This window comes from Thrips palmi, unplaced genomic scaffold (genome assembly GCF_012932325.1).
Source record: "Thrips palmi isolate BJ-2018 unplaced genomic scaffold, TpBJ-2018v1 HiC_scaffold_15, whole genome shotgun sequence".
Lineage (NCBI taxonomy): Eukaryota > Metazoa > Arthropoda > Insecta > Thysanoptera > Thripidae > Thrips > Thrips palmi.
In genome coordinates, this window is record NW_023144624.1 from 1,271,506 (window position 1) to 1,294,467 (window position 22,962).

Consider the following 22,962-nt stretch of genomic DNA (forward strand, 5'->3'; position numbering starts at 1 on the left):
TTGGTGTTGGCCCGACTGGCCGCCTGTCAGGCCAGGCAGTCCAAACAAGATGGTGGTCCAAGCAGACATGGACGAACCCGTCCGGGAGGATGAAAGTACCGAATTTATCGGCCTGGGCTGTGCCCTTGAATTATTTTCTGAATTGGACGAAGTACTGACTATGATCGATGAGTTGAAATCAATTTACACCGCCAAGAAGGCCACCGAGTGCGCTTATGAGAAGTTCCGTTGCGTGCTAACCCTGTACCAAGAGCAGCCCCATCTCCTAGACCCACATTTAGATACTATTTTAGAAAGAATAATATTGATTGTCAGGAACAAAGATGAGCCGATTGAACTCAAGCACGAGGCGTTCAAGTATTTACATGTCATTGTCAAGGTTCGAGGATACAAAGTTGTGGTCCGGCACTTGCCGCATGAGGTGAGTTGACAGTTTGTTGTCATTAATACGAGGTTATGTTTTCGCTGTATTAATCTTTTCTGAAAAAAAAAAATGACCGGTTATTAAATTACACGGTTGACATTTCACATCTGTCTGGTCGTTTAAGAACCTTTTGCCCACGGCCCAATGCGGTCAGTAAGATCAGTGGCAGCACCCATTGTTTACATTCTTCTCTGACCAACTGTTCTTTCATTTGGCAATGTCAGAAAGTTAACAATTTGAAACAATTAGATCAATGACTACTGACGATGTATGTAGTGTAAATACTAAGATCTATAACTTTGCGTCACTGGATTTTTTATGGTTTTGGTATTTTGTTGTGCTTCACATACATTATCGAGCCAGTTTCCTTGTCTTTCATTAATTTCTACCATCCTTCATATTGATTCAGGTGTCGGATTTGGAACCAGTTTTGGCTATGCTGGAAAGACAGAACCCTAAAAGTACTGAGACCTGGGAAACAAGATATGCGCTTCTTCTATGGTTGTCGATCATTGTCAAAATTCCTTTTCACATGACAAGACTTGATAGCTTTCAAGTTTCTCCAGGCCCTTCAACCTCAAGTTCAAATGAAGCTTCAGACCGTAGAACTGTAATTCAGAGGTAAGCTAGGGTGATCTAGCTGTTATTTGGCCGTCAGATGGCAGAGTCATGATCTTTTTACTAGGTATGAATTTGATTTTGCAGGCTTGTGGATGTGTGTAAATTATATATTCTAGTTGGCGACAGTTCACGGTTTCCTGCAGCATTCTTGGCTTCACACTTTTTTACCCGATCCGATGTGAAGGAGCAGCACCTTGGGCCCTTCATCTCCTTTGCATGTCAAGTAAGTAGTATAATTTTGATTTGTTTTAGGTGGCTTTTATTTTTTATCATTGCTTTTAGGTTGAATGTGTTCACACTCAGATCTTGTGCATTTGGTTCAGTTATTACATACGCAGTGCTCGTTTCAAAACCCAAGTACAATATCAATCTATTATTGTTTCAAAATCATCTGTGTCATCGGTATCCTTGTTAGGGCCTAGAGCACTACCAAAAGTTATTTCTTCTGGTTTCTCAGTATTTTCAATCTTGCAGTTGTACATCTGGTGAAGCTTTATTACATCCTTTTTGCTCAATGTCTTTCTTTGTCCAATCCTTATTCCCTCCTCCTGTTCCAAACAGATAGTGAAACCAGTTACGGTCAATAAAACTTTGATGTTGTTAAGATTGCACAAGAACCCTTCTCCTTCTTTGACTCACCAGTGGGACTATTGTCTTTTCTTCATTGTGAGAAAAAGCATAGGCACTGTAGTGCATAATACTGTGATAGTCATAGGTCACATTGAAATTTGTCACTGTCTCTTTCTCATACTTCTTGAAATTATGTTCTCTGCCTGATAAAAATAGAAAGTCCAATTAATATTTTCAAAAATTCACAGTTTTCTATCTATTTGTTTTCTCATTTACAACTGCTGAACTTACCTGGTTCAATGTTATCCCAAAGAATTTTGACGTATTGATCTCGTTCTGGAGCACTCTGTTGGTGATAGAATCCCAATGCATGTAGGAGCTCATGAACAACAGTTCCCTTTTTCAGGCATCCCTTGCCTGGCTTATTGGGCTTCAAAAATAAGGGCTGCTTCCCACCCTGCCGCCCAACATGGGATGAACATCCATGTGCTCCCTTACCCTGGAAACTCGGTCAATTATTTCCTGAAGTGTGGTCAATATAATTATGTAAAATTCAATTTTATTTCAACAACTCTCACCGTAATAAACACGTAATCCAATTCATAAGTTTGTTTTTCTCGCATGCTTATGCATGTCCTCTTGTGAAATTCTTCAATTGCTTGGTTTATGAGGTCAATCTGATCAGCATCTGCAAATCAGATGAATTTGATAGAGAAGTTGTATCAGGTTGTATTAGATCTAATTTAGTTCTGAAGTTCTTTACTGACCAAAGGTATCACTGTCTATTTTGTAGACAAGGGTCTTGTTCGGCCAGTAAAATGTATCACTCACAAGACCGTTTCTTATGCTGTCATCTGCACCTACTATTATATCACCTTCAAACTCTCCACTCTTTTCCCATGCATTTCCTAACTCAGGTGCGTCATCTGGAACTTGTAAATTTCTATGTATAGATTGAATAAACACATGCTTTAGGACTTTAATCATAGTACTGCTGTACCTGAATTACTGTCAAAATCACTCTCTTCAAACCAGTCTGTCCAGAAAAAAGATAACAAAAATTTTAACTGGGGCTTAGTTATTATGTTATTGCCTTCTGGGGCCTGCCTTGATAACCACTTACCTTCAAAGTCGTACAATACCCGGGCTTTAGTGAAGAAAAATAATGTTGCCAAGACGAAAGTCAATGAAAATATTTTCATTGTTCCCTTTCTTGCCCGGTACCAAATGTAACAGTGACCACCTCAGGTCCACTTAGGTGGCAGTGTTTTAGGCAACTGTTCCCTGGATACTGACCTGGGTGCCCAAATGTGCTTCCAAGGCAGCAGTGGGTGTAGGGGGAAGGGTGTAGGGAAGGGGTACAGATAAGTGTACTCCTCTGCATACCAATGCCAGGGTCTTATCATGGACAGCACTCTGGCTGTGTTGAGTGTTCTCTATCTCATGGAGGGTGTAAAGTGGGCCTCACTTTCTCCTAAATGAGATAAAACATGTAAAGACATGGTCTTTGTCGTTTCTGATGTTTTTGTTATGTTGTAGCTTGGGCAGACACTGTCTTTCTTGTGATAACATTTTTTGAAGATTTTTGAAATTTTGGCTTGCAGGTTGTGGGTTCAGAGAAGAGTGAAATGAGTGCGCAGTGTGGTGCTCTCTCTGCTTTGGCTGCAATTCTCAAACATGGTGATCGAGAGGATTTAATACCTCATGGGGCAGAACTTCTTCACTGGCTTACAAATGGCAACTACAGGAAAAGAGATGTTCCCCTAATAAGACAACTAGGAATGAAGGTCATCCAACGAATAGGTATATTGAAAACAAATAGAATTTTTTCAAAATCTTATTTCATTTAGCAAGTGTAACTTGTAACCGTTGCTTCTTTGTGCTTGCAGGCTTAACATTTTTGAAAATGAGAGTGGCAGCATGGCGTTATGATCGCGGTTGCCGTTCTTTAGCAGTAAATTTGAATGCTGGTGATGCTACTCATCAAACAGTGGGTCATCATGCTTCTTTGAATAATACTGATGAAGTGGGAGAGGATTTCGACATTCCTGAGGAAATTGAGGAAGTGATAGAAGAGCTCATTCAGGGCCTTCAAGACAACAACACAATAGTTAGGTAAAGTTATTTTGCATTTCTGCTTGTTTTATTCTTGTGCCATTATCAATTTTGTCTCTCCCTAGAAAAAAAGAGCTCCCCCCCCAAAAAAAAAATCATAATAAATTATATTGTTTTTGACTTTGCAGATGGTCAGCAGCCAAAGGCATTGGCAGGGTAACAGGCAGACTCCCAAAGGAACTGGCTGATGAGGTAGTTGGCTCAGTTTTAGAGTTATTCAGTGCACAAAACTCTGATTCTGCTTGGCATGGAGGTTGCTTAGCTCTTGCTGAATTAGGTAGGCACTCATAAATTTACTGGACTCATTCCCATGCGAAGTGTGGTATTTTAAAAGTGTGCTTTATTTCATTTCTGTAGGGAAACGAGGCCTCCTGTTACCTCAAAGATTAGATGAAGTTGTTCCAGTGGTCTTGAAGGCATTGTTTTATGATGAGTCCCGAGGTTATGTGTCTGTTGGAGCCCATATCCGTGATGCTGCATGCTATGTCTGCTGGTCCTTTGCGCGTGCCTATGACACGCGAGTTCTCCAGCCTTATGTGAAAGACATTGCCGGTGCTCTGGTGGTTGTGACAGTGTTTGATCGTGAAATAAATTGCCGTAGAGCTGCATCTGCTGCATTCCAAGAAAATGTTGGCAGGCAGGGATCATTCCCACATGGTATTGAGATCCTGACCACTGCAGACTACTTTGCTGTTGGTGTCAGGTCCAATGCTTACCTCAACATAAGGTAATTAATGTGAATTTTTGAAGTATTGATTTAAATTTCTGATTTTAAGATATGTTTGATGTATCTTTCTTTTTGCAGTCCGTTTGTTGCTCAGTTTGAAGAATATACACTCCCTCTTATAGATCATCTTGTCCAATACAAAGTAGATCATTGGGATGTTGCTATCCGAGAGTTGGCTGGAAAAGCCTTGCACAATCTCACACCAAAGGCTCCTGATTATATGGCCTCTTCAGTGTTACCACAACTTCTGAGTCGAACAACATCAATTGATTTGAATGCCAGGCATGGGGCCGTCCTTGCAATTGCTGAACTTATTCATGGTTTGGCCATTGTAGGGAAGGAAAGAACTCAGAGTATTCAAGATTTGGTTGGAGAAAATGTCATTCAAGAAATTTGTTCACTAGTGCTAAAGTTTAAAGAAAGAGGCCAGTTCAGAGGCATGGGCGGTGAATTAATGAAGCAGGCTTGCTGTGTGCTCGTAGAAAAATCTTCTCTTGCCCAGATGCCATTCCACGACCTCTCTATTATTGGTGAGAGTTTGATTATTCTATTGAGGTGCTGAAGACAATATTATGGTTGTAACTCACCATTCCTCTTTGTTCTTAGATGAGTACCAAGCACTTATAGATGACTGCTTGTCTAATGAGGTTGCCACTGTGAGGACAAGAGCTGTTCTTGCATTACCATCTTTCCTGTCAGAGTATTACCAACATGGTGATGCTGAGCGTTGCTCTCGTAAGCAACAAGCAGTTATTAGCTTGTACACAGGAAAATTAAAGGCCGTGAATAAAGCTACTCGAATGGGATTCTGCTTAGCAATTGGTGAGCAAATGCCATTGCAGTTATAATTAATTGAAACATCAATGCCCACAAAGTTGCAAGTGTATTAAATATTTGTTCCATTTGTTGTCAGGGTCACTTCCTGCTTTTATGCTGCAAGGGCATGTATCTTCAGTTATCCAGGCCTTAATCGGTTGTACTGAAATAACTGAAAACACATCAAAATGGGCTGAAAGTCGGAGAGATGCTGTGAAAGCACTCCATACTATTACTTCAACTCTTGGCATTGCACATGGAAGTAAACAGTCAGGTTGGTGCAGTGTAATGATTATTGTTGAATCTATCATGTTATTTTAAATCATTGGCAAGCTCTTATTGGATGTCCCAAATCTCTTGTTTAGACCCTGGGAAAGTGGGCAAACAATTAGTCGATGCTATGTATTCCTGCTTTCTACGATGTTTGGGAGAGTACACAATGGATAGCAGGGGTGATGTTGGAGCATGGGTTAGGGAAGCAGCTATGACAGCTCTTCAGGTAATGTACCCTCTTATTGTTTGTGTATTTTTTACTATCCTTCTTTTTGGAAAATAATATAATAGGAAAAAAATTGTTTTAATCTTCCACTTTTTTTTAAAAAAAATATTTTATAGGTTCTTACCTCACTGGTTGTAAAGCAAGACCCCTCCCTTTTAGATCCCGATGTCATCAAGAAAATGATGGCTGATCTTTCACAACAAGCTGTTGAGCGGATTGATCGAACTCGTTCTCATGCAGGGCGTGTTTTTAGCAGCCTCCTCCACAGGTAAAGTATTTATAATAACTCTTGGATTGTTTTGTCCTTTTAGTCATGTATAAATTATATAAAAGCTTTTTTCTCCTATTTTTGTAGTGACCCCGTGGTTCCTCATATCCCCCACCACTTGGATATTTTGCAACTGTTACCTTTAAATCTCTGCCAAGAAGAATTGAATTGGAATTCAGCTGCAGACACCTTCCCTCTCTTCATTCAGCTATTGAGGCTGGAGTCCTACTCAGCAAGTGTAATGCTAGGACTTGTAGCCAGTGTTGGAGGACTCACAGAAAGTTTGGTATGGCCTATAGCAGTCATAGCGGTTGTTCTTATTCCTAGAAGTGGTTATGAAGTAATAAGTTATTATTTCCTGCTGCAGGTCAAGCATTCAAGTTCTGCATTTTTTGCATACCTCAAGAATCTACATAGCACACCTGAAGAGTTGAGGAGGCTCTGTGGCATTATTGTCAATGTATTAATAGAATGGATCCATTCAGAAAGGCTTTCAGATTCCCTCCTCACTTTCCTGGACCGTGTTCTGGGTAGTGGATCAATACATTCCATTTTGGTGGACCCAGAAGTACCTTTCTCCTCAGAAATACTGAGGGTGGTAAAAGCTGAAGTCACACGTTCAAAAGATATTCACAAGCTTAATCATGTAGTTGATGTTCTCTGTCAATTAGTACAGGTGTGTAAAACATAATGCAAAAGTTATGTTCTTAATATAGAATTGAATTAGTGATTGCCTATTATTTTCTTCAACAGGTTCCAGGAGAAGTTTCAAGACGTTCTCTGACCCAGCTGCTTATATTCTTGTGCCACCGCTTTCCTAGGATTCGAAGCTCCACTGCTTCAAAGTTGTATGAGGCCCTAATGCTTTATGGAGATGATGCGGGGCTTGATCCAGTTGCTATTGATCAAGCCATGTCCCTTTTATCTGAAACTGATTGGGACCAACCAGTGGAGATTCTGCGGCCTCTTAGGAATGACATTTGTGAACATTTGGGCATACCACCACCTAAAGTTGTTCAGAAGAAGAGCAACACCTCTCTTGATACTTGAATCTCTGTGATTGGAGATGCTGCTATATGTTTAACTATTCCATTTTCACTCACTGCTTTCACATAAAGTGCCTTTTTAATGAATGACTGACTGTGTATTTTTAAGTATAGAGCTTTGCCTTATCATGCTGATGAGATCAAACAGATATCATGTGCCTATGAAATGTGGGACTGAAATTGATTGGATTTTACGAGTGATATGGGAGCCAATATTAATCTCCTTGGTTTAAGAGCACATCATCAACTTTCTTGTATGTAGGATATCTGCATTTTATTTTTTCCAAACAACAATCTGTGATGTGTTAAAGTTGTCTAAAATTAGTATATTTAAGTTGCTTACTATGTATGTTTGAGTAATTTTTAACTTATTAGATATTGTTGTTTCTTCTTTTCTCAAAAATATCCTTTGTACAATACAATACAACTGGTGAAGACAATGTCACTTAAGGTTGAATAAGCATAACATATCAAACAAAAATATTTTCTATTTAAAAAGATTGGTAAAAGGTAGTGCAGAAAATTTCATAACAAATTTAACCATATATTAGTGTAACACAAATGTTATCTCTAGCATCACAGCGCTCATTTCGTCCTTGTTATGTTGACAGGATTTATAACTTAGTGGAAAACATGCAAGTGAGCAAGTTCTGTTCATAAAGACATCTTCTTGTATGGACCTCAATAACAAAAGTGCGCCGATGGAAGGTGAACACTACTGACTCCAATCTGAAATTCACAGATATGAATTTTAGTAGTGACATCACTTCTAAGCAAACATTCACTGAGATGTCTTCTTACTTGGCCTCAGGTCACTCCTGACTTTCAAGACTTCTATGAGTTGAGATTAACTTCATTTGAAATATCTGCATAAGCCGCTCCAACACCAAAACCAGCTCCAACAACGACAGGCCAGCTTTTCCCTGTAATAGCAATAAGATTTCAAATCAGCTGGCGGCACCCTTGAAAATACAGCTTTAGGGAGACTCGAAAGCTCTCTGGGGAGAAACTCCTGGAGAGAAACTCGCCGCCCGAAGCATGGCCACAGCTGCAAGTTTCTCCCCAGAGAGCTCCCTGGAAACCCGGGTCAGAACGAAACACTTACTCTTAAAAAAAACTAATGATGCCACTAGTCCCCAGGCTAGACTCACACCTGCAAAAATAGAAGTTACGTCAACAAATTGAAAACTTTGACAATTTCATGATTTGTCGAAGTTGAATAGAGCAGGAGGAGGTAACAGCAGATCACAGTCCCTTCTGTACACTTGTTGGTAAAAGCTGCACTTCACTCTGTCCTTATTTCTCAAGACTGGGAAGGAATTCACACAGGCCAGATTCGAGACCGAAACCCCGTCCAAACCTTTTCAAGTTAACCTGAACCTGACCTACCAAGTTCGGTACGTCTACCACATCAACCGTAAGTGTTTGTACAAGAACTAAGGCTTACCGACTTGTGTCAAGGAGGCCGTAATCAATTTATCCATTCTTTTGCCCGCTTGCTGTTGACTTAGGGACATTTTGAGTGAATTTTTGAGCTGTCTGCAGACCACTTCAGACGACAGAACAAACCGAAAGGCAGAAGAATGAAAGAGCAAGAAAGATGTATGACTACCAACATGCATCCGAGTATGTTGCACTCTAGGTCGTCTCAATTATCAGAAAAATCCACTTGTTCTTCGAAGATCAGAGGCACTTCAAACGGAAAATAGTGCGAGTTGGGGATAATATGCAGAATTACGATACTTAACACGACCTTCACTAAGTCACGGTGGGGGGGAATTTCGGGCGGCCTTTGTTGCCCAAACTGGGAGGGCTTCAGTTTGACCAGCTGTAGACCATTTGTCTCAAAGTGAAGTATGCTCGAGAAAATCACCTGCGCTTCTTGCAAACTACGACTTAATCAGCACAAACAAAGGTGATTGCGATATCCGAGTTTATGCCATGTTAGGTGGGGTACGTGAGCTGTGGAGGCAAAGCAGAGCTCGCCTATCTTTCGGATTTTGAGGTTGGTAGTCGCTTGCCGGGGCGGAGTGGGGGAGGGAAAAGGGAAAAGCCGTCGACGCGTGTCGAACCGCGACCCGTAGAAACGGATGCCGTACGCACGCAACGCATATCGACTGGGAGTCGTGGCGTACTCCTGTAATCCAGCTACTTGGAGGTCGGGAGATGAGGATGGTTTGAGGCTGGGAGCCCTGCTGCGTAGTGAGTCATGTTGACTGGGCGTCCGCACGAAGCTGGTCGTCAATATGGGCTCCTTGGAGGAGTCCGAGGAGACCAGGTTGGATAAAGAGGGGCGAATCGGGCCAGGGGGGTAACCCAGCAGCCAAAAGTCCCCGCGGTCAGCAGTCGTGGGATCGCGCCCGGGAGTGGGAGCTACGTGGTAGCCCGGTCAATACAGTCAGACCATCTCCTTTTTGGAGTCTTTAATTTTGTTCAAATAGTTGGGCGAGCCATAAAATCAAACCAGCACATTGACAAACTTCACGGCCAGGATATACCGAGAGGAAATACCTCATAAAATTTGTAGACTGAAATCAAAGAATGTAGTACTGGCGTGGGTTCTCAACAAGTTAAAACTCTCACCTTCTTGCAACAAATATATTTAAAAATATAATTTACAATTCATTTGGGGACTGTAGGTAGAGGCTACCAACAACATTGGTAGAAGGCATGAAAACTAGCGTTACAGACACACAGATGCCTTTGAGCATTGCACCAAAGTATTCTAACTATGGAATGGGGTCATAGTTTTCTACTTTTCTTGATATTACTATGATCAGTATCAATTCTTTTTCTTTTCTGGTTACTGTGGGACAATAGTTGCGAATTCTGCACCTAAACAAAAGATAACATAATTAAGATACAAAAAAATAAGCAAAATTGGTTAGCTCAACACACCAAATCAACATTTGTCAGCAGTCATGCACTTACTTTCACAATGGGAGGTTTAGACACTACACCTTCATCCAAGTCTGATTCTTCACTGTCATCACTGTCTTCATCCTCTTCATCATCAAGCTCATCATCATCATCATCATCATCCACTTCCTCTGTTCTAATTTGTGTTTCTTCTTCACCCTCCTCATCTTCTTCATCGTCAAGTTCGTCTTCCTCGTCTTCTTCATCATCCTCCATTTCCTCTGTTTTAATTTTTGTTTCTTCATCATCCTCTTCATCTTCCTCATCCTCATCCTCTTCATCCTCATCATCTTCCATTTCCTCATTTTTAATTTCATTTGCACTTTGACTGTCTTCCAATTGACTAACTTCATCTTGCGATTCCTCTCCCTCCACTTCTGCTTCATCACAATGGTCCTGTTCATATTTAACCATGGAATCCAGGTCCCAAATATCTATAAATTTCCCCTTTATTAAAACTGGAGAAGCCTTAAGAGCAGCAATAACTCCTTCTTCAGACTGCAAAAAAATATGTTTCATAAATGTTTTTAAAATTATTTGTAAAAAAAAGAAAAAAAAAGTTCATAGACCATATTTTTGTGTTTTTTTTCTTTTTGTACTTACCTCAAAAGAAATTTTCTTAATGTTAAATCTTTTGCTAGCATTAATAAATCCACTGGCAGCCCCAAATGGTTTAAGAGCTTTAAAAACTTGATCCTTTGAGATATCTGTAAAAAAAAGAAAGGACTAAGGGAGGAACTCTTTGATGACACATAATTTTAAGCAAATTTCTTTGTGACATATTACCTGATGGAATAAGCATGAACACATTGTGGGTCAAAGCTGGCTCGACAACAATTTTATGACCATGGAAGTCTTTTTTATTAAGAGTCAGAGCTTCAGAATAGCTCTTTTCATCCTGAAAAGAAATAAACATCAGTCAAGACAAAATTTGAACAAGCAAGTTTAATGGTATAACAGAAAAATCAGGAATCACTCACAGAAAAGGAAGCAAAGACACTATTTCCCTTTTTCTTTTTTTGGCTCAATCTCACAAAAATTGGATTATAATCTTTGAGTAGAGTTTCAAAGTCTTGAAGAGAAGCTGTCTTTTTGAAATTGTATATATTGATACTAAGCTTCCAATCCAAGTACACTACTTTGATCTTTGACTTGTGTAGCATAGAACCATCCAATTTCAAGGAATTCACCACAGAGTTCGTCTCTTCAAAGTTAACCAAGGCTTCCAGGGTGGAACTTGAAATATCACTACGGTCCAAATGGACCATTCCAAGTTTCCCACAACTTTCAAATAAGTTCCACAAATCATTCTCGGTTGTACACGTTTGAAGATTTGTCACTCTGATACAGTGCTTAGTAATAAGGTTTTCATTTGAATTGCTGTTCAAGAATTTTTGAACAAGCAAATGGTGATTAAGGAACTCTTGTCCATGGAGCTTTTTCAAAGCTACATAATAATCTGATGGCTTCCTAAACACGCAAGTAGCAGACATCACACAAGCTTTCATTGAGGTGATTTTTTGGTAAAATAATGATTTGACTGGACCAACTTGTTCGGTAATAAATTGTTGGAAATTGTGATGATTTTTCTCAACTCCCTTTGGTACATTTGTTATTAATATAGACTTGCGAGTATCTTCAGGGGCCAACTGTTGTTTTTTCACCACATCTTCAAACCTCACCTTCCCTCCTCTGGTTGGTTGTTCCATGAAAAAAATTCAAATGCAATTACTTGGAAAACTAAGTACACAGAAAAAATTATAAATCCTATTTTACGTACCTTTGAGGTACTCTTCCTTCCCCTCGTCCACGTCCACCCCTAGGTCCAAATCCACGTTTAGGCTGTGCACTACCACCATCAGGCCTCACACTGCCACCTCGCGGTCCACCTCTTCCACGGCCGCGGAAACCACCCTCTCCACCTCTTCCACGGCCACGGAAACCACCCTCTCCACCTCTTCCACGGCCTCGGAAACCACCCCCTCCATCCCGTCCACGGCCTCGGAAACCACCCTCTCCACCTCTTCCACGGCCTCTGAAACCACCCTCTCCACCTCGTCCACGGCCTCGGAAACCGCCCCCTCCACCTCCTCGTCCACGGCCTCGGAAACCACCCTCTCCACCTCCTCGTCCACGGCCTCGGAAACCACCCTCTCCACCTCGTCCACGGCCTCGGAAGCCACGGCCTCCTCCGCCTCGTCCACGGCCTCGGGAACCACTCAGGCTTCTGCCACCCCTCTTATTAATGCCATTGTCAGAAGTGGCTTCCATGTTCAACTGCAAAACAAAACGAGAGTTAGTGAAAGATGACGTGTTCAAAACGAATAACATGGCTAAATCTCAAGACTAATGAAATGATTACGATACGACGGGCCTACAACAACGTGAACGGTGGGGTTATAGTCACGGACAAATAATGCTTAAAGTTGAAATAAACTGGTGGTTTTCGAAATGTATCAAATATATGGATGGATAAAAGTGTAGAAATAAAAGTGCACGTCGCGCAAAACAGCACAATGAAGGGTCAGACAAAGATAAAAGTTACTAGAAATGTGCGGAACGTGCCCGGCGCATGGAACAAGCTCGAGATGTTATGAGGAAACCGAAATATCTTAAAAGACTGGATTCAAATGCTTTCAAAAATCTATCTGTCAATGTTGGGCCTAATACATAAAAATTTAGCATAACCTTTACGTAAATAAATATATAAGTAAACACACCAAATAGACGTACACAAACAAACAGCCACAAGATTCTCCTCTGTCTTCTGCTGGACCCGCGCCTCCGCCAGTGACTGCAGATAGTACGTTCGAGTGTAAATACAGGCGGGAGAGCTATAAACAGCGCTTCGGCTCTCCTGATCACAATCACAGGTGGTGAGGCGAAGGATGTTTATTTATAGCTCTCCTGGAAGACCAGTTCAAAAACGAACGTCTTCTGCTGGCCGGCCAGTCCCATTTCACACTCAAGATTACTTTTGCAAATGTGTTACTCCAGGAAAAGTGCGTTTAACAGGGACCAATTTTCAGTGTTCTTGTAGTGTTTGCAAGAATATTTCTGTGAAAAAAAAAAAACCATGTTGTGATGCGATGGTGTGAATGAAGTCATTTTAAAACACAACATACTGAATATAATTTTTACCAGTCATTACACTCTCAACAACTTATTAAACAGAATTTAAAATATACAACATTTTGTACAAAATAATGCTTTGACAACATGTAAATCAAATCAGGCACACATTTAAGCCTCGGTAGATTAATATTCTAATTGACTTGTACTTGACAGATGCTTTTTTACCTCCCAGCATGAGCAAGAACAGAAACTAAGAACAAGGAGCAAGAGTAAGACAACAGTGACTATCCATGACTATCATCATTTTTGGTATACTTAAAGGAGTCTAAATGTTCCAGACCATTGCGAGTTACAAACAAGCATTGCAGAATCTAGCATACAGTAGAACCCCCACAAAAGGGAATTCCAGTTCTGATGAGTGGATTTTCTTTTCCTGCTACAATCTCTACAGTGTCAAATTTTCTGATCATGACTCAAGGATTTTGCGGTCCTACCCATGGGTTTTACTGTACATTGTTTGAACAAAGAAATTCCTTAGTCAACATTGGTAAAAATAATGAACTATACATTAATGGATAAGGACTGCAGTTCAAGATCGCAAACATGCCTCACTAGACCAAACTCATTCATAAGAAATTACATCTTAAAAGAAAAGAATAACACAATTCAAAATTTTAAGAGAAGTTTTCTTAGGAAATCTACACAAACAGCAAATAAATTCTAAATTTTTCTTTCCTAACAATTCAGAGAAGTGTTACAAGTTCATTTTCTTCTGTCTTTCTTTAGCAGCAACATTTAGTTCTAATAGTCTGATTTCTAGCTGCAACTTTTCCTTTTCAAACTCATGCTTATCTAAGTCATTTTTCAAATGACGAATCTGCAATTTAAGTTTTTGTGTTTTAACTCTGTACATTGTCCGCTCTTCTCTCAAAACTGAGGCTTCCTCTTGATCTTGATCACAAACACTATCGTTTTCTTCACCCATATTTGGAGAGTTGAAATTGTTATCCTCTTCATCTGCATAATCATTGTCAGGGTTGTTGATGATAATTTCAGTTTTGCGTTCTGGCACTATTTGAACTGCTGGGTTCTTGGATGGTGCATCCATTGTATTTATTACCACTTTGCTGGTAGGAATATTTTCATTGCTGGCAATGGCTTTATTTGAAACGATGACAGGTTTGCGAGGAGATAATGATTTTCTTGCTGTTCTTTTCACTTGGTTCTGTGCTCTCACCCCAGGTTCTGCAAAAGTGAATAAAGAAAACAATAATTGGTTTCTATTGAAATATACCCCAGATTAGCAAACAAAAAAACTGATTAAATTAACACACCAGGATCATTTTGTTGTTTCTGAAGTAACAAGGAGTCAGGATCTACCTCGTCCCCAGTGACATACTTCTGACCTTCTTCTACTTCTACAACTGCAACACCTTCATAATTATTAACATGGACTATGACAGGCCCCTCTTGATTTGGACCCAAAATAGACTTGACTACATCAGCTAGACTGCTATTGGGATCCCAAGTTGCAGTGGTATGTTGTTCTTCCTGAGACTGGTGCTGTTCAGGATACTCCTCTTGATGCTCAGTGTGCTCAAGGTGAAGCGGATTGTCACTCTGTCTTTTGTTGCTTTCCACTCTCATTCGTTTTTGTTTTGATGAAGGTCCCGCTGAGTAGCAGTGCTCCCCGTCCTCGTCTCTCATGTCATCCCCTCCCTATGAAAGGAAGTTAAGTTAATATATGTAATTGAGCCATAAGGGAGCCAGAACAACACCGGCATTAGTAAACTTACAAGCTCAGATGGCAGTGCAACACGACGTTTCATTGAATTGAACTTTTCTCGGGTAGTCAGTGGCCTCGATGTAGGGACATTTTCTTTACTTTCAACCACTAAATTAAAACAGCTCCATTAGATCAAGTACAGTGTATACTCAAGCCAAACTCCTCAAATCCACAAATCATCAGTAACTTACCCTTCACATGTTCGAGCAACTGTTCAGCTCTAGCAGTAGAGAGATGTCGAGGATTTTGCCTTATGTACTTGGCCAAATTGGCCAAATCACCAGTAAGCATTACGCGACCAGTACATATTCTCACATAGTTTCGAATACGTCTACGATCTATTCCGAGGAGGAGTAAATCAAGTACATCTTCACGAACCATTTTCAGAGTTGCGTTTTCAGATGTTTCCTTCAAAATGCAACATATAAATAAATGAGAAAAGTGTACTGCTTTATTCATAACCCTTTAACTTAAAGCTGATCCTACAAAAATACCTCTTCTTCTCCATCATCATTCCCAAGATGAGACAAACTTCGTCTTTCTGGATACATGGCTACCAATTCTGGATCGCACGAGTGTGTGTGTTCAATCTCCATCTTTTCAACCACAAGCTCCTCAGAATGAGCTGCCACATAGATGTACGAAGGGCACCCAATTTTGAAAGTACTGTAATTAAAAACATTAAAATACAAATTTCATGCAAAAATTAAGAAACACTTAATAAAATGAAATTAATATTCAGTGATACCTCTGATTAGGACGAAGGCCCCGACTTTTACTCTTTCTCATGCCATAGTGTTTACATGCAAATTTAATATGTTTGTACTTCAAGCAAAGCGGCAACTGTTTATCAGCAGGTCTTTTCAGATTCTCTTTTTCGACCAATCTGCTATTGTAGACAGTGTACACTGAGTTGGTATCCAGAGAAAACCTTTCTATGGCTGCTTCTAGAGCTTTGAAGCTGGGATACCGGGCACCAACTTGTAATTGCATGATCAATCGTAACTTGTCAGGTCAGCTATAAAACTGGTAAATCTGAAAATGGAAATGAAGCTGTTTGATGGAAAGCGCAGCAGAGTAAATCATGTACAGCAGAAAAGTTCAAAGAATTATTAAAGAAAAGTAAATATCTGAATTTTACTGTTTGAATCACAAGTAAACATTGAAAGTAATAATATTATGATTAGTGAATCGGTTGAGGTTAGGATACTGTACCTGGTAATACAATATACCCTTTTTCAGCATTGAAACGAGTGAACACACAGTGTCAAAGGATCTTCGTAATCAAGAAGATTCATAGTTCCGAGATATATTTGCTATCCCAACATAGCAGCTCATCCGCCGTGTATATAAGGTATTAACTTCGAACTTCGTATAGCAGGAGCGCGCCAAGCGGTCGGTCAAAAGCGCAAAGCGCACGAAAGGAAAATGGCGGCTGCCAGGCAGAGAATGAAACAATGAAACATTCATTATATTTTTTTGAAAAAAAGCGACGTAGAAACGACGAAATGCATGAATTTCCGCCTCATCAAATTTTATATGGATTCTTCATTGCTTTTCGATTCAAGATTTATTGAAAGCGCACCTTGCCTTCGCGCTGCGTCGTACCAACCTATGGCGACCGAACCAAGAGGAAACGGAGAAGCACACGGGTTATCTAATAACTCAATTTACCATATTGAAGTAGAATAATGTAAAATATATCAGTAAAATTTCAATAAAATTGCTTTTTGTCTTTTTGGTTCTTAACGGTTCTTCTTTGTTCTTGTCGGAAGCATGGATGTTGTGGGTGTAAGGCGGTTCAGAGGCCGATATTCAAACCATCACGCTGTATCAACCCATCGGCTTGTGGTGTTTTTACGAGAGGAACAGGATTTCATGTGTAAAAAGACGAGAGATTTCATCCATAAATTTAATCGAGAACATTTTCTTTGCACAATAGAAACACCTAAATCTCCAGTTCCACTCTTTTTACCTCTAAAATTAGTCTTCACGAATCTCACTACATTAACTTAATTTCTATTTACAAAGTTTGAGTGGATAAATGAAAATTTAGGTGAACTCCAGAATAATGTGGCTCCTACCACATTATGTGGAAGCAAAGGTTGAGAAGGGTAAACCTCTCGCTATAGAGCTACATTCACAATTTTAGAGTAAACGCATAAACTAGTCAATAACATAAGGAATGGATGTGTTCTTGCATGTTTCTTTTTCTCCTTTTTTTAAACGGAACAAGTCTCTGGCGTAGAGAATCAGAATTCTTGGAGCTGCTGGGGAGGGACCGTGATCTTAAAAAAGAAGTTTCCCCCTTGCAGCATAGCACTTTCGCTTGACATATCCATTCCAAATCATTTGTCGTTATCACAGCATTTGTTACAGTAACTGCAAAGAGTCTTCAAAAATATTACCCTGTGCAGCTTATATAAATAGATTAAACTCTCATTGTTCAAATGGTTCTCCTCTTGAGAACAGGGAAACAAAAGGATAAGCGCGGAAGAATGTTGAGATTGTCTGATAAAAAAGATCCTCACTCAATTGTTTTAACGAGTAGCAAAAGTCAAATTATCAATGGGTTGAACGCTTTAACTTATCAATTAATAAATGTTAAATTTGGCACATGGATTAGTAAATTGTGAGACATTTCATTCAATAAAACTTGGTCTTAGTAAAGAATTAAGTCTTGTGACATTCCTTTTCCAATTATTGCAAATCGAGGCGAGGAAAGAAGGAATTGACACGAACGCGGGGTCACATATACATATATCAGTCAAATGCCGCGTTGTAAAGAAAGCCGCTACCTGAGGCCCAAAACAAACGAACAACGAGAGATGCAAGAAAACTCGACATTAAGAAAAATACAAAAGTACAATGCGAAAAGGCCAAATTTGGTTCGTAGACTCAGGGCCTCGGGTAGCAGCAGCCCTCCGAAGCACCAGCCTGTCGCGTGAACTCTATGGCCGTGGCAGGGAGGCGGGGGCGGGGGCTTCCCTGGCGGCGAGGCGAGCCTGGCGGTCACTGCCAGCGACTCACTGCCTCACTGCTCGCTGAACCAGCCGCGTTGCGCCACGTACGACGACCTAGTCTGGTACTGCGACTGCGACCTGGCCGCGCCCTGCTCGGCGGCCTGGTGCACCACGGCGGTCGTGGTGGTCGAGGTCGAGGCGGTGTGTCCGGGCGGCAGGGGCGCGGGTCCGCGGCCTCGGCTAGACCGCGTGGACCGCGCCGACGACCGCGGGGACGTCGGCGACGGTGACTGGCCACGCACCACGGCCCAGTGCTCGGTGAACTCGGAGGCGGAGCGCGCCAGGGACGGCTGGCTGAGCGAGCGCGCCAGCCCCAGCGTGCCGTAGTCGTCCTCCATGGCGTCCTCTTCGTCGTAGAAGCGCCGCGACGCCGAGGCGGGCCCACCGCGGTAGTACAGCGACGACGGGCCGCTCGCGTCGCTCAGCGTGTCGGCGCGCTCCGGCCGCGTGTAGTCCACCATGACCTCCGTCATGGAGCGCACGTCCATGTCCGACATGGACGGCATGCTGGAGCGGCTGGTGCGCCGCGACCGCGCCAGGTCCAGGCCGCTCATGGCGCCGCCCTCGTGGCCGTCGTGCTCCGTGGTCATCGTCAGCGAGCTGGTGGCGTCCGAGTCGTACTCGTACAGCGTGGGCAGCGAGGACCGCCTGCTGCGCGTGTCCCAGTCGGCCTTGCGGCGGTAGCGCTGTCCGTTGGCGGGGCCGCCCTGCAGAAGAAGGCACAAAGTCAGTGACGCGTCGCGGTGTCGCAGCCGCAAATGCCTGCTAGCCTGCCTCCCACGCGCCCAGGACGCAGGGCCACAGGACTCACCTTCGGGTCGTAAAGCCGCTCCGGCGGCGCGAGCACGCGGATGATGACGTCCCACTTGGCGGGCTCGAACAGGCGCTCGTACCGCTCGTCGCGGCGGATGCGCTCGTAGTCCTCCTTGATGGTAGCCTCCGTGAGCAGCGTCCGGAGCGAGGACTCGGTCGTCAGGATCTGGCGCCACTTTCGCGGTCCTCCTGGGTCAGCGCCGTCGTCGTTGTCGTCGTCATCGGGGAGCTGATGGGCTCCTCGCCAACCTGCGGCATAGAGAGAATGTGAGCACACGGAGCCGTGCGCGTGCCGCGTGCGCCACCTCACGGTGAGCGTCAGCCAGCCGGCCTCCGCGTGGACGCCGCGTGGATCACGGGATGGACTTACCATGCTGACCTCGCTGACGCTGAGGTCGTCGCCGTCGCGCGGTTCTGGCGGCTCGGGCTGGTCGAGCACGCGGATCAGCACGTCCCAGTTGGGCGGTGGCGGCTCCGGCGGCGGGATGGTCATGGAGGAGCGGTACGTCCTCTCCACGTCCACGCTGGAGCGGTGCAGCTCCGAGCGCTGCTGCAGGTGCTCCGTGAGGTGCTGCTGGTTGATGCGCCTCTCCGTGATGTGCTTCTCCAGGGGCCTCTCCAGCACGGGCGTGGTCGGGTAGCCGGACGCGGAGGACGTCTCCGAGTAGCTCTCCCAGTCGGTGGCCGGCTCCTGGAGCAGCTCCTGTCCGGGCGCGGGGTAGTTGCGGATCACCACGTCCCACTTGGGGTTCGGCGGCGGCGGCTTGGCGTGGAACTCCTTCACCTGCAAGCAGAGCGCGAGCAGAGCGCGACTCGTTTCACACACGGAAAACCAACTTCGTCAAGACTGCTGCATGAATCCTTTTCGAGCTCTCACCTGTCGGCGGTGTCGCTCGATGTCCTCGATGGTCCTCTTCTCCGTGATGGTGCGCAGGAAGACGTCGTCCACGACGTGGCTGGTGATCTCGGGTCGCCGCTCCGCCACGACGGGGGCCTCGATCTGCTCCACGATCTCCTCGACGATGGGCGGCGGCAGCCGGGGCGCGACGGCCACGCGCTGGGCGGTCTCGATCTCCTGGGTGTCGACGATGGTGCGCAGGTCCGCCGTCTCCGTCGTCAACGTGGAGATGCTGGGGCGCGGTGGCGGCGGCGCGGCGCGGACAACCTGCAAGGAGAGCGGGCTTAGTGGCCGCGGCGTTCCCCTGCTCGGCGTCGTCCGGGAGCTCCAGTCGTTCGGCGGGTGCATCGGTGGTCGGTTGGAGGGACGGGCCGGTGGTGCCGGCGGCGGCGGCGACGCGTAGAAGGACGTCACCGGGATACTTACCACCTTGGCGGGGCCGAGGAATGCCGGATTGGGTGAGGACCAGTGAGGACCGAGCCACCAAGCGGCGGACCGCACTCGGTCTCGCGAAGTGCGCGCGGCCCGGCACGGCCCACCCTGGAGGCGGCAGGCAGCACCGAGCGCACTTGGACCCTGAGCGCGGTGCGCCCTTGGAGGCCTTGGAGGCCGTGGTTGGTTTGGTTGGGTTATCGAGTTGGCGGGGGTGAGGGTGAGTCGCGTGCGGCGAGCAGTGCGGTGGTGATGACCAGGGTCAGGGTGGACGGGCGGATGGGGTGATGGGGTTAGGATTAACTCAATCATGACTCATGTCGGATGCACATCTTGCACGGGTTAAACGGGTGAACTGTTGTTGTTGTTGACGAGGTTCGCGAACGAGACCAGGTCTGTTAAAGAAATAAACGTCGTCGTCGTCGTGCTCCCCATGCCTGACTTTCACGGTTTGGAAACAGCGTCCTGCGTTTCGATTTGTCGCCTCCCCTCTCCGGCCGCTGCGTGCCGCTGCGTGCCGCTGCGTGTCGCTGTAGTTGACCCAGTTTACCTGCTGGCGCCGCGTGATGCGGGAGTACACCGGGGCCGCCGCGGCCGCCGACGCGCCGGGCACCGGGTGCAGCTCGGGCACGTAGGAGAAGGTGGTCTTGTGGATGGACGGCGTGTCCTCGCGCTGCTCCAGGATGGTGGTCAGCTTGTCCTGCTGCAGGGTGAGGTGCGACTCCAGGTCCGAGCCGGGCGGCGAGGGTGGCGGCGGTGAGCGCTTGACGCGCATCTGCGGGGTTAGGAGGGTTAGCGATGATGACGAGCACCGCGACGAGGGGTTAACGCGTTTTCGGCGATATAAACAGGCTTTCTTGCAATTATTATTATTTATTATCATTGTGATTGTGACCGAATAAATGAAGAGTAATGAACTTGGGTGGTATTACGAATGCTTTATGCTGATTTTCTTTGTTATTATTAATCTGAGAGAAAAACCTTTTATTTTTCTGTCGCGGCGTGGGAAGCGAGATGGCCGTGCGTTCTGTACAAGACTTACCTGGACCTCCATCTTGTGGTGCGGTTCGTAGGAGCCGGAGCTAACGGTGGACGGCCTGCGCAGGCTCCGCGTATCCACCTATCGGCAACACACTGCACTGAACCAACTGGACCCAGAGGCCCGGGGGGGTGGGGGGGAGGCCGGAGGGACACGGGGTGAGAGCATGGGGTTAGCCTTCGTTAAATCGACCGATCGACATGCGGAAATGCAAAATGCTCAAGGACAAACCGATGGCTGGCATTACTGCATTACTGTACAGCGGGTCGAGTTTTGCAAACGGTGGGTCGCCGGCGCCACGTCCCAGTTTGGAGCCACACAAGAATGCAACAACGAGCGGATTGCCGGCCATCCGGACTGCTGACTTGCAAGTCACGCCTCTAGCGCCTGCGAAATCCACGGGAAAGACAGAGCATGCCCACGTCCGTGGCCGCGAACAGGGACGAGCCGCCGCTCGCTCTGGCCCTGGGACGGCTCGGCGCCGGGAGGGCGGGCAACCCATGCCACGGCTCGCGGTGACGCAGCAGCGCGAGCAGCGCGAGCAGCGCGTAGGTTCGGAATTCGGCAAGAGTCATTCCGTTCCGCTTGCACTCGAGAAGGCGACCAAGACCAAGGCAGGTTGTTCATGGGGCACGATGAATGGTATGGCGCTTCGAACGCCCGGCTTCATACAGTGAGGAATAATGAGACTTTCTGGCGAAGGCCGATCTGAAACGGCATCGGAAATCGTTCCGGTTTTGGAGCACGTTCCGATCCCGTTTGCAGACGAAAGATGATAACAGATTTTAAAAAATGAAGCGTTTGTTAGTTCCACGGCGTGCAGGACGCTCCGGAGCACAGGCTCCTCTGTCGCGGCTGTTCCCCAAGGCCACCAAGGCCCGTCAGAGGGCGGCAAACGCCGCGACGTGTCCGTCGACAACGGGAAGCCGTCGGCGGCGTCCGCGCCTCCCTGACTGGGCGAGGGCGAGAGGCCGTCGTGGTGGTGCGCCGGGTGCACTGTGCACTGCCCAGGGCGAGGCCCAGGCAGCGCCTCAACACCTCCACGGCTGTCTTTACCTCCTCCACTTCCGAGTGCGCCGAGCTGGGGGACTCGCTCGGGTAGTCCGACGGCAGCGTGTCCGAGGGCTCGGACACCAGGTGCTGCTCCGAGCTGGACAGAGACACGGCGGTGTGCGCGCGTGGTATCTTGAGGCCCTCGAACAGGGACACCGGCCCCAGCGAAGGGTTCGACAACTTGGAGCTCTCCGATTCGGTGTCGGCCACGAAGGGCGCGCGCCGCACCACCTACAAACAGCAGGCAGCTCACGATGAGGCAGGGGGCCAGGGCCGGTACGGGGCGAGGAGACGTTATGTTGCCGCCACTGTACACTTTTCTGTACAAGAAAGGGAGGCCGTCTTCCGGGGTTCCACTCGCACTCAAAATTACGCTTGGTATTTTCTAGCTCTAAAAAGAAGGCTGTATTTCCAAATCTGTTTTGTTTTGTAAAAAATTTACTTTGTTTCAAGCCGCGTGACGAGTGTGGAGGGAAGACGGCTCCTTTCCCAAGAGAGGTTTGTAAATTAGGTGGGTCATGCTAGAGCGGCGATTTGGGTCCGTGCGTGGCGTCGTTGTGATTGGTCCGAAACTCGACCGGCACCTTGACCGGCACCTTGACCGGCACGCACGAGCCCAGCTCGCCGCCCTATGGTTTTCATATCAGAGGAAGTAGGTGGTGGACGAGCACAGGCACAAACAAGTAGGATCGCGTGCTGAAATTTAATTTTCTCATGAGCTTGTTGCTGTTAGCGTCTCGATGCGGAAGCGACGCTATGCCGTGGGCACGGCACGCGAGGCACGCCATGCTGGATGAGGGTCGCTGGGTCATGTGACGGCACCAACTGTGCGCCCATT

The 22,962-nt window shown here is 45.5% G+C and overlaps 6 protein-coding genes across 7 annotated transcripts in view; 1 reads left to right on the forward strand and 5 right to left on the reverse strand.

Annotated features, from left to right (window-relative positions):
* The first annotated feature begins 49 nt into the window (after positions 1 to 49).
* LOC117640875 (tubulin-specific chaperone D) lies at positions 50 to 7,462 on the forward strand. Its single transcript, XM_034377832.1, has 15 exons — positions 50 to 421; positions 834 to 1,045; positions 1,130 to 1,268; positions 3,220 to 3,418; positions 3,505 to 3,730; positions 3,859 to 4,007; positions 4,088 to 4,457; positions 4,536 to 4,987; positions 5,064 to 5,279; positions 5,371 to 5,547; positions 5,639 to 5,772; positions 5,889 to 6,040; positions 6,128 to 6,326; positions 6,408 to 6,716; positions 6,794 to 7,462. Exons 1-15 carry the CDS (start codon positions 50 to 52, stop codon positions 7,088 to 7,090), a joined length of 3,603 nt encoding a protein of 1,200 aa, XP_034233723.1. The 3' UTR covers positions 7,091 to 7,462.
* LOC117640879 (seminal metalloprotease 1-like) lies at positions 1,326 to 2,924 on the reverse strand. Its single transcript, XM_034377836.1, has 7 exons — positions 2,739 to 2,924; positions 2,616 to 2,651; positions 2,383 to 2,541; positions 2,194 to 2,303; positions 1,907 to 2,114; positions 1,685 to 1,818; positions 1,326 to 1,593 (listed from the first exon to the last, which is right to left on the reverse strand). Exons 1-7 carry the CDS (start codon positions 2,815 to 2,817, stop codon positions 1,411 to 1,413), a joined length of 909 nt encoding a protein of 302 aa, XP_034233727.1. The 5' UTR covers positions 2,818 to 2,924; the 3' UTR covers positions 1,326 to 1,410.
* Positions 7,463 to 7,556: 94 nt separating the features above from the next.
* On the reverse strand, positions 7,557 to 8,763 carry LOC117640880 (MICOS complex subunit Mic10-like). Its single transcript, XM_034377837.1, has 4 exons — positions 8,534 to 8,763; positions 8,192 to 8,239; positions 7,888 to 8,009; positions 7,557 to 7,815 (listed from the first exon to the last, which is right to left on the reverse strand). Exons 1-3 carry the CDS (start codon positions 8,706 to 8,708, stop codon positions 7,921 to 7,923), a joined length of 312 nt encoding a protein of 103 aa, XP_034233728.1. The 5' UTR covers positions 8,709 to 8,763; the 3' UTR covers positions 7,557 to 7,815; positions 7,888 to 7,920.
* A 907-nt stretch (positions 8,764 to 9,670) lies between these two features.
* Positions 9,671 to 12,981, reverse strand: LOC117640876 (reticulocyte-binding protein 2-like). 2 transcript variants are annotated; one of them, XM_034377834.1, is made up of 7 exons: positions 12,739 to 12,981; positions 11,786 to 12,282; positions 10,986 to 11,697; positions 10,792 to 10,903; positions 10,609 to 10,712; positions 10,018 to 10,503; positions 9,671 to 9,921 (listed from the first exon to the last, which is right to left on the reverse strand). In XM_034377834.1, exons 2-7 carry the CDS (start codon positions 12,274 to 12,276, stop codon positions 9,829 to 9,831), a joined length of 1,998 nt encoding a protein of 665 aa, XP_034233725.1. In that variant the 5' UTR covers positions 12,277 to 12,282; positions 12,739 to 12,981; the 3' UTR covers positions 9,671 to 9,828. The 2 variants fall into 2 exon arrangements, with proteins under 2 accessions (XP_034233725.1, XP_034233724.1); XM_034377833.1 differs by having other exon boundaries at positions 12,726 to 12,981.
* Positions 12,982 to 13,112: 131 nt separating this feature from the next.
* Positions 13,113 to 16,299, reverse strand: LOC117640878. Its single transcript, XM_034377835.1, has 7 exons — positions 16,082 to 16,299; positions 15,615 to 15,901; positions 15,361 to 15,532; positions 15,058 to 15,274; positions 14,877 to 14,974; positions 14,415 to 14,799; positions 13,113 to 14,325 (listed from the first exon to the last, which is right to left on the reverse strand). Exons 2-7 carry the CDS (start codon positions 15,857 to 15,859, stop codon positions 13,835 to 13,837), a joined length of 1,608 nt encoding a protein of 535 aa, XP_034233726.1. The 5' UTR covers positions 15,860 to 15,901; positions 16,082 to 16,299; the 3' UTR covers positions 13,113 to 13,834.
* Positions 16,300 to 16,764: 465 nt separating this feature from the next.
* Positions 16,765 to 22,962, reverse strand: part of LOC117641436 — a 28,475-nt gene continuing 22,277 nt past the window's right edge. The window contains 8 exon segments of the mRNA XM_034378758.1: positions 16,765 to 18,596; positions 18,701 to 18,882; positions 18,885 to 18,951; positions 19,082 to 19,486; positions 19,580 to 19,867; positions 20,583 to 20,807; positions 21,075 to 21,152; positions 22,128 to 22,355. Coding sequence (XP_034234649.1) covers positions 17,901 to 18,596; positions 18,701 to 18,882; positions 18,885 to 18,951; positions 19,082 to 19,486; positions 19,580 to 19,867; positions 20,583 to 20,807; positions 21,075 to 21,152; positions 22,128 to 22,355 — 2,169 coding nt within the window. The 3' untranslated portion in view covers positions 16,765 to 17,900.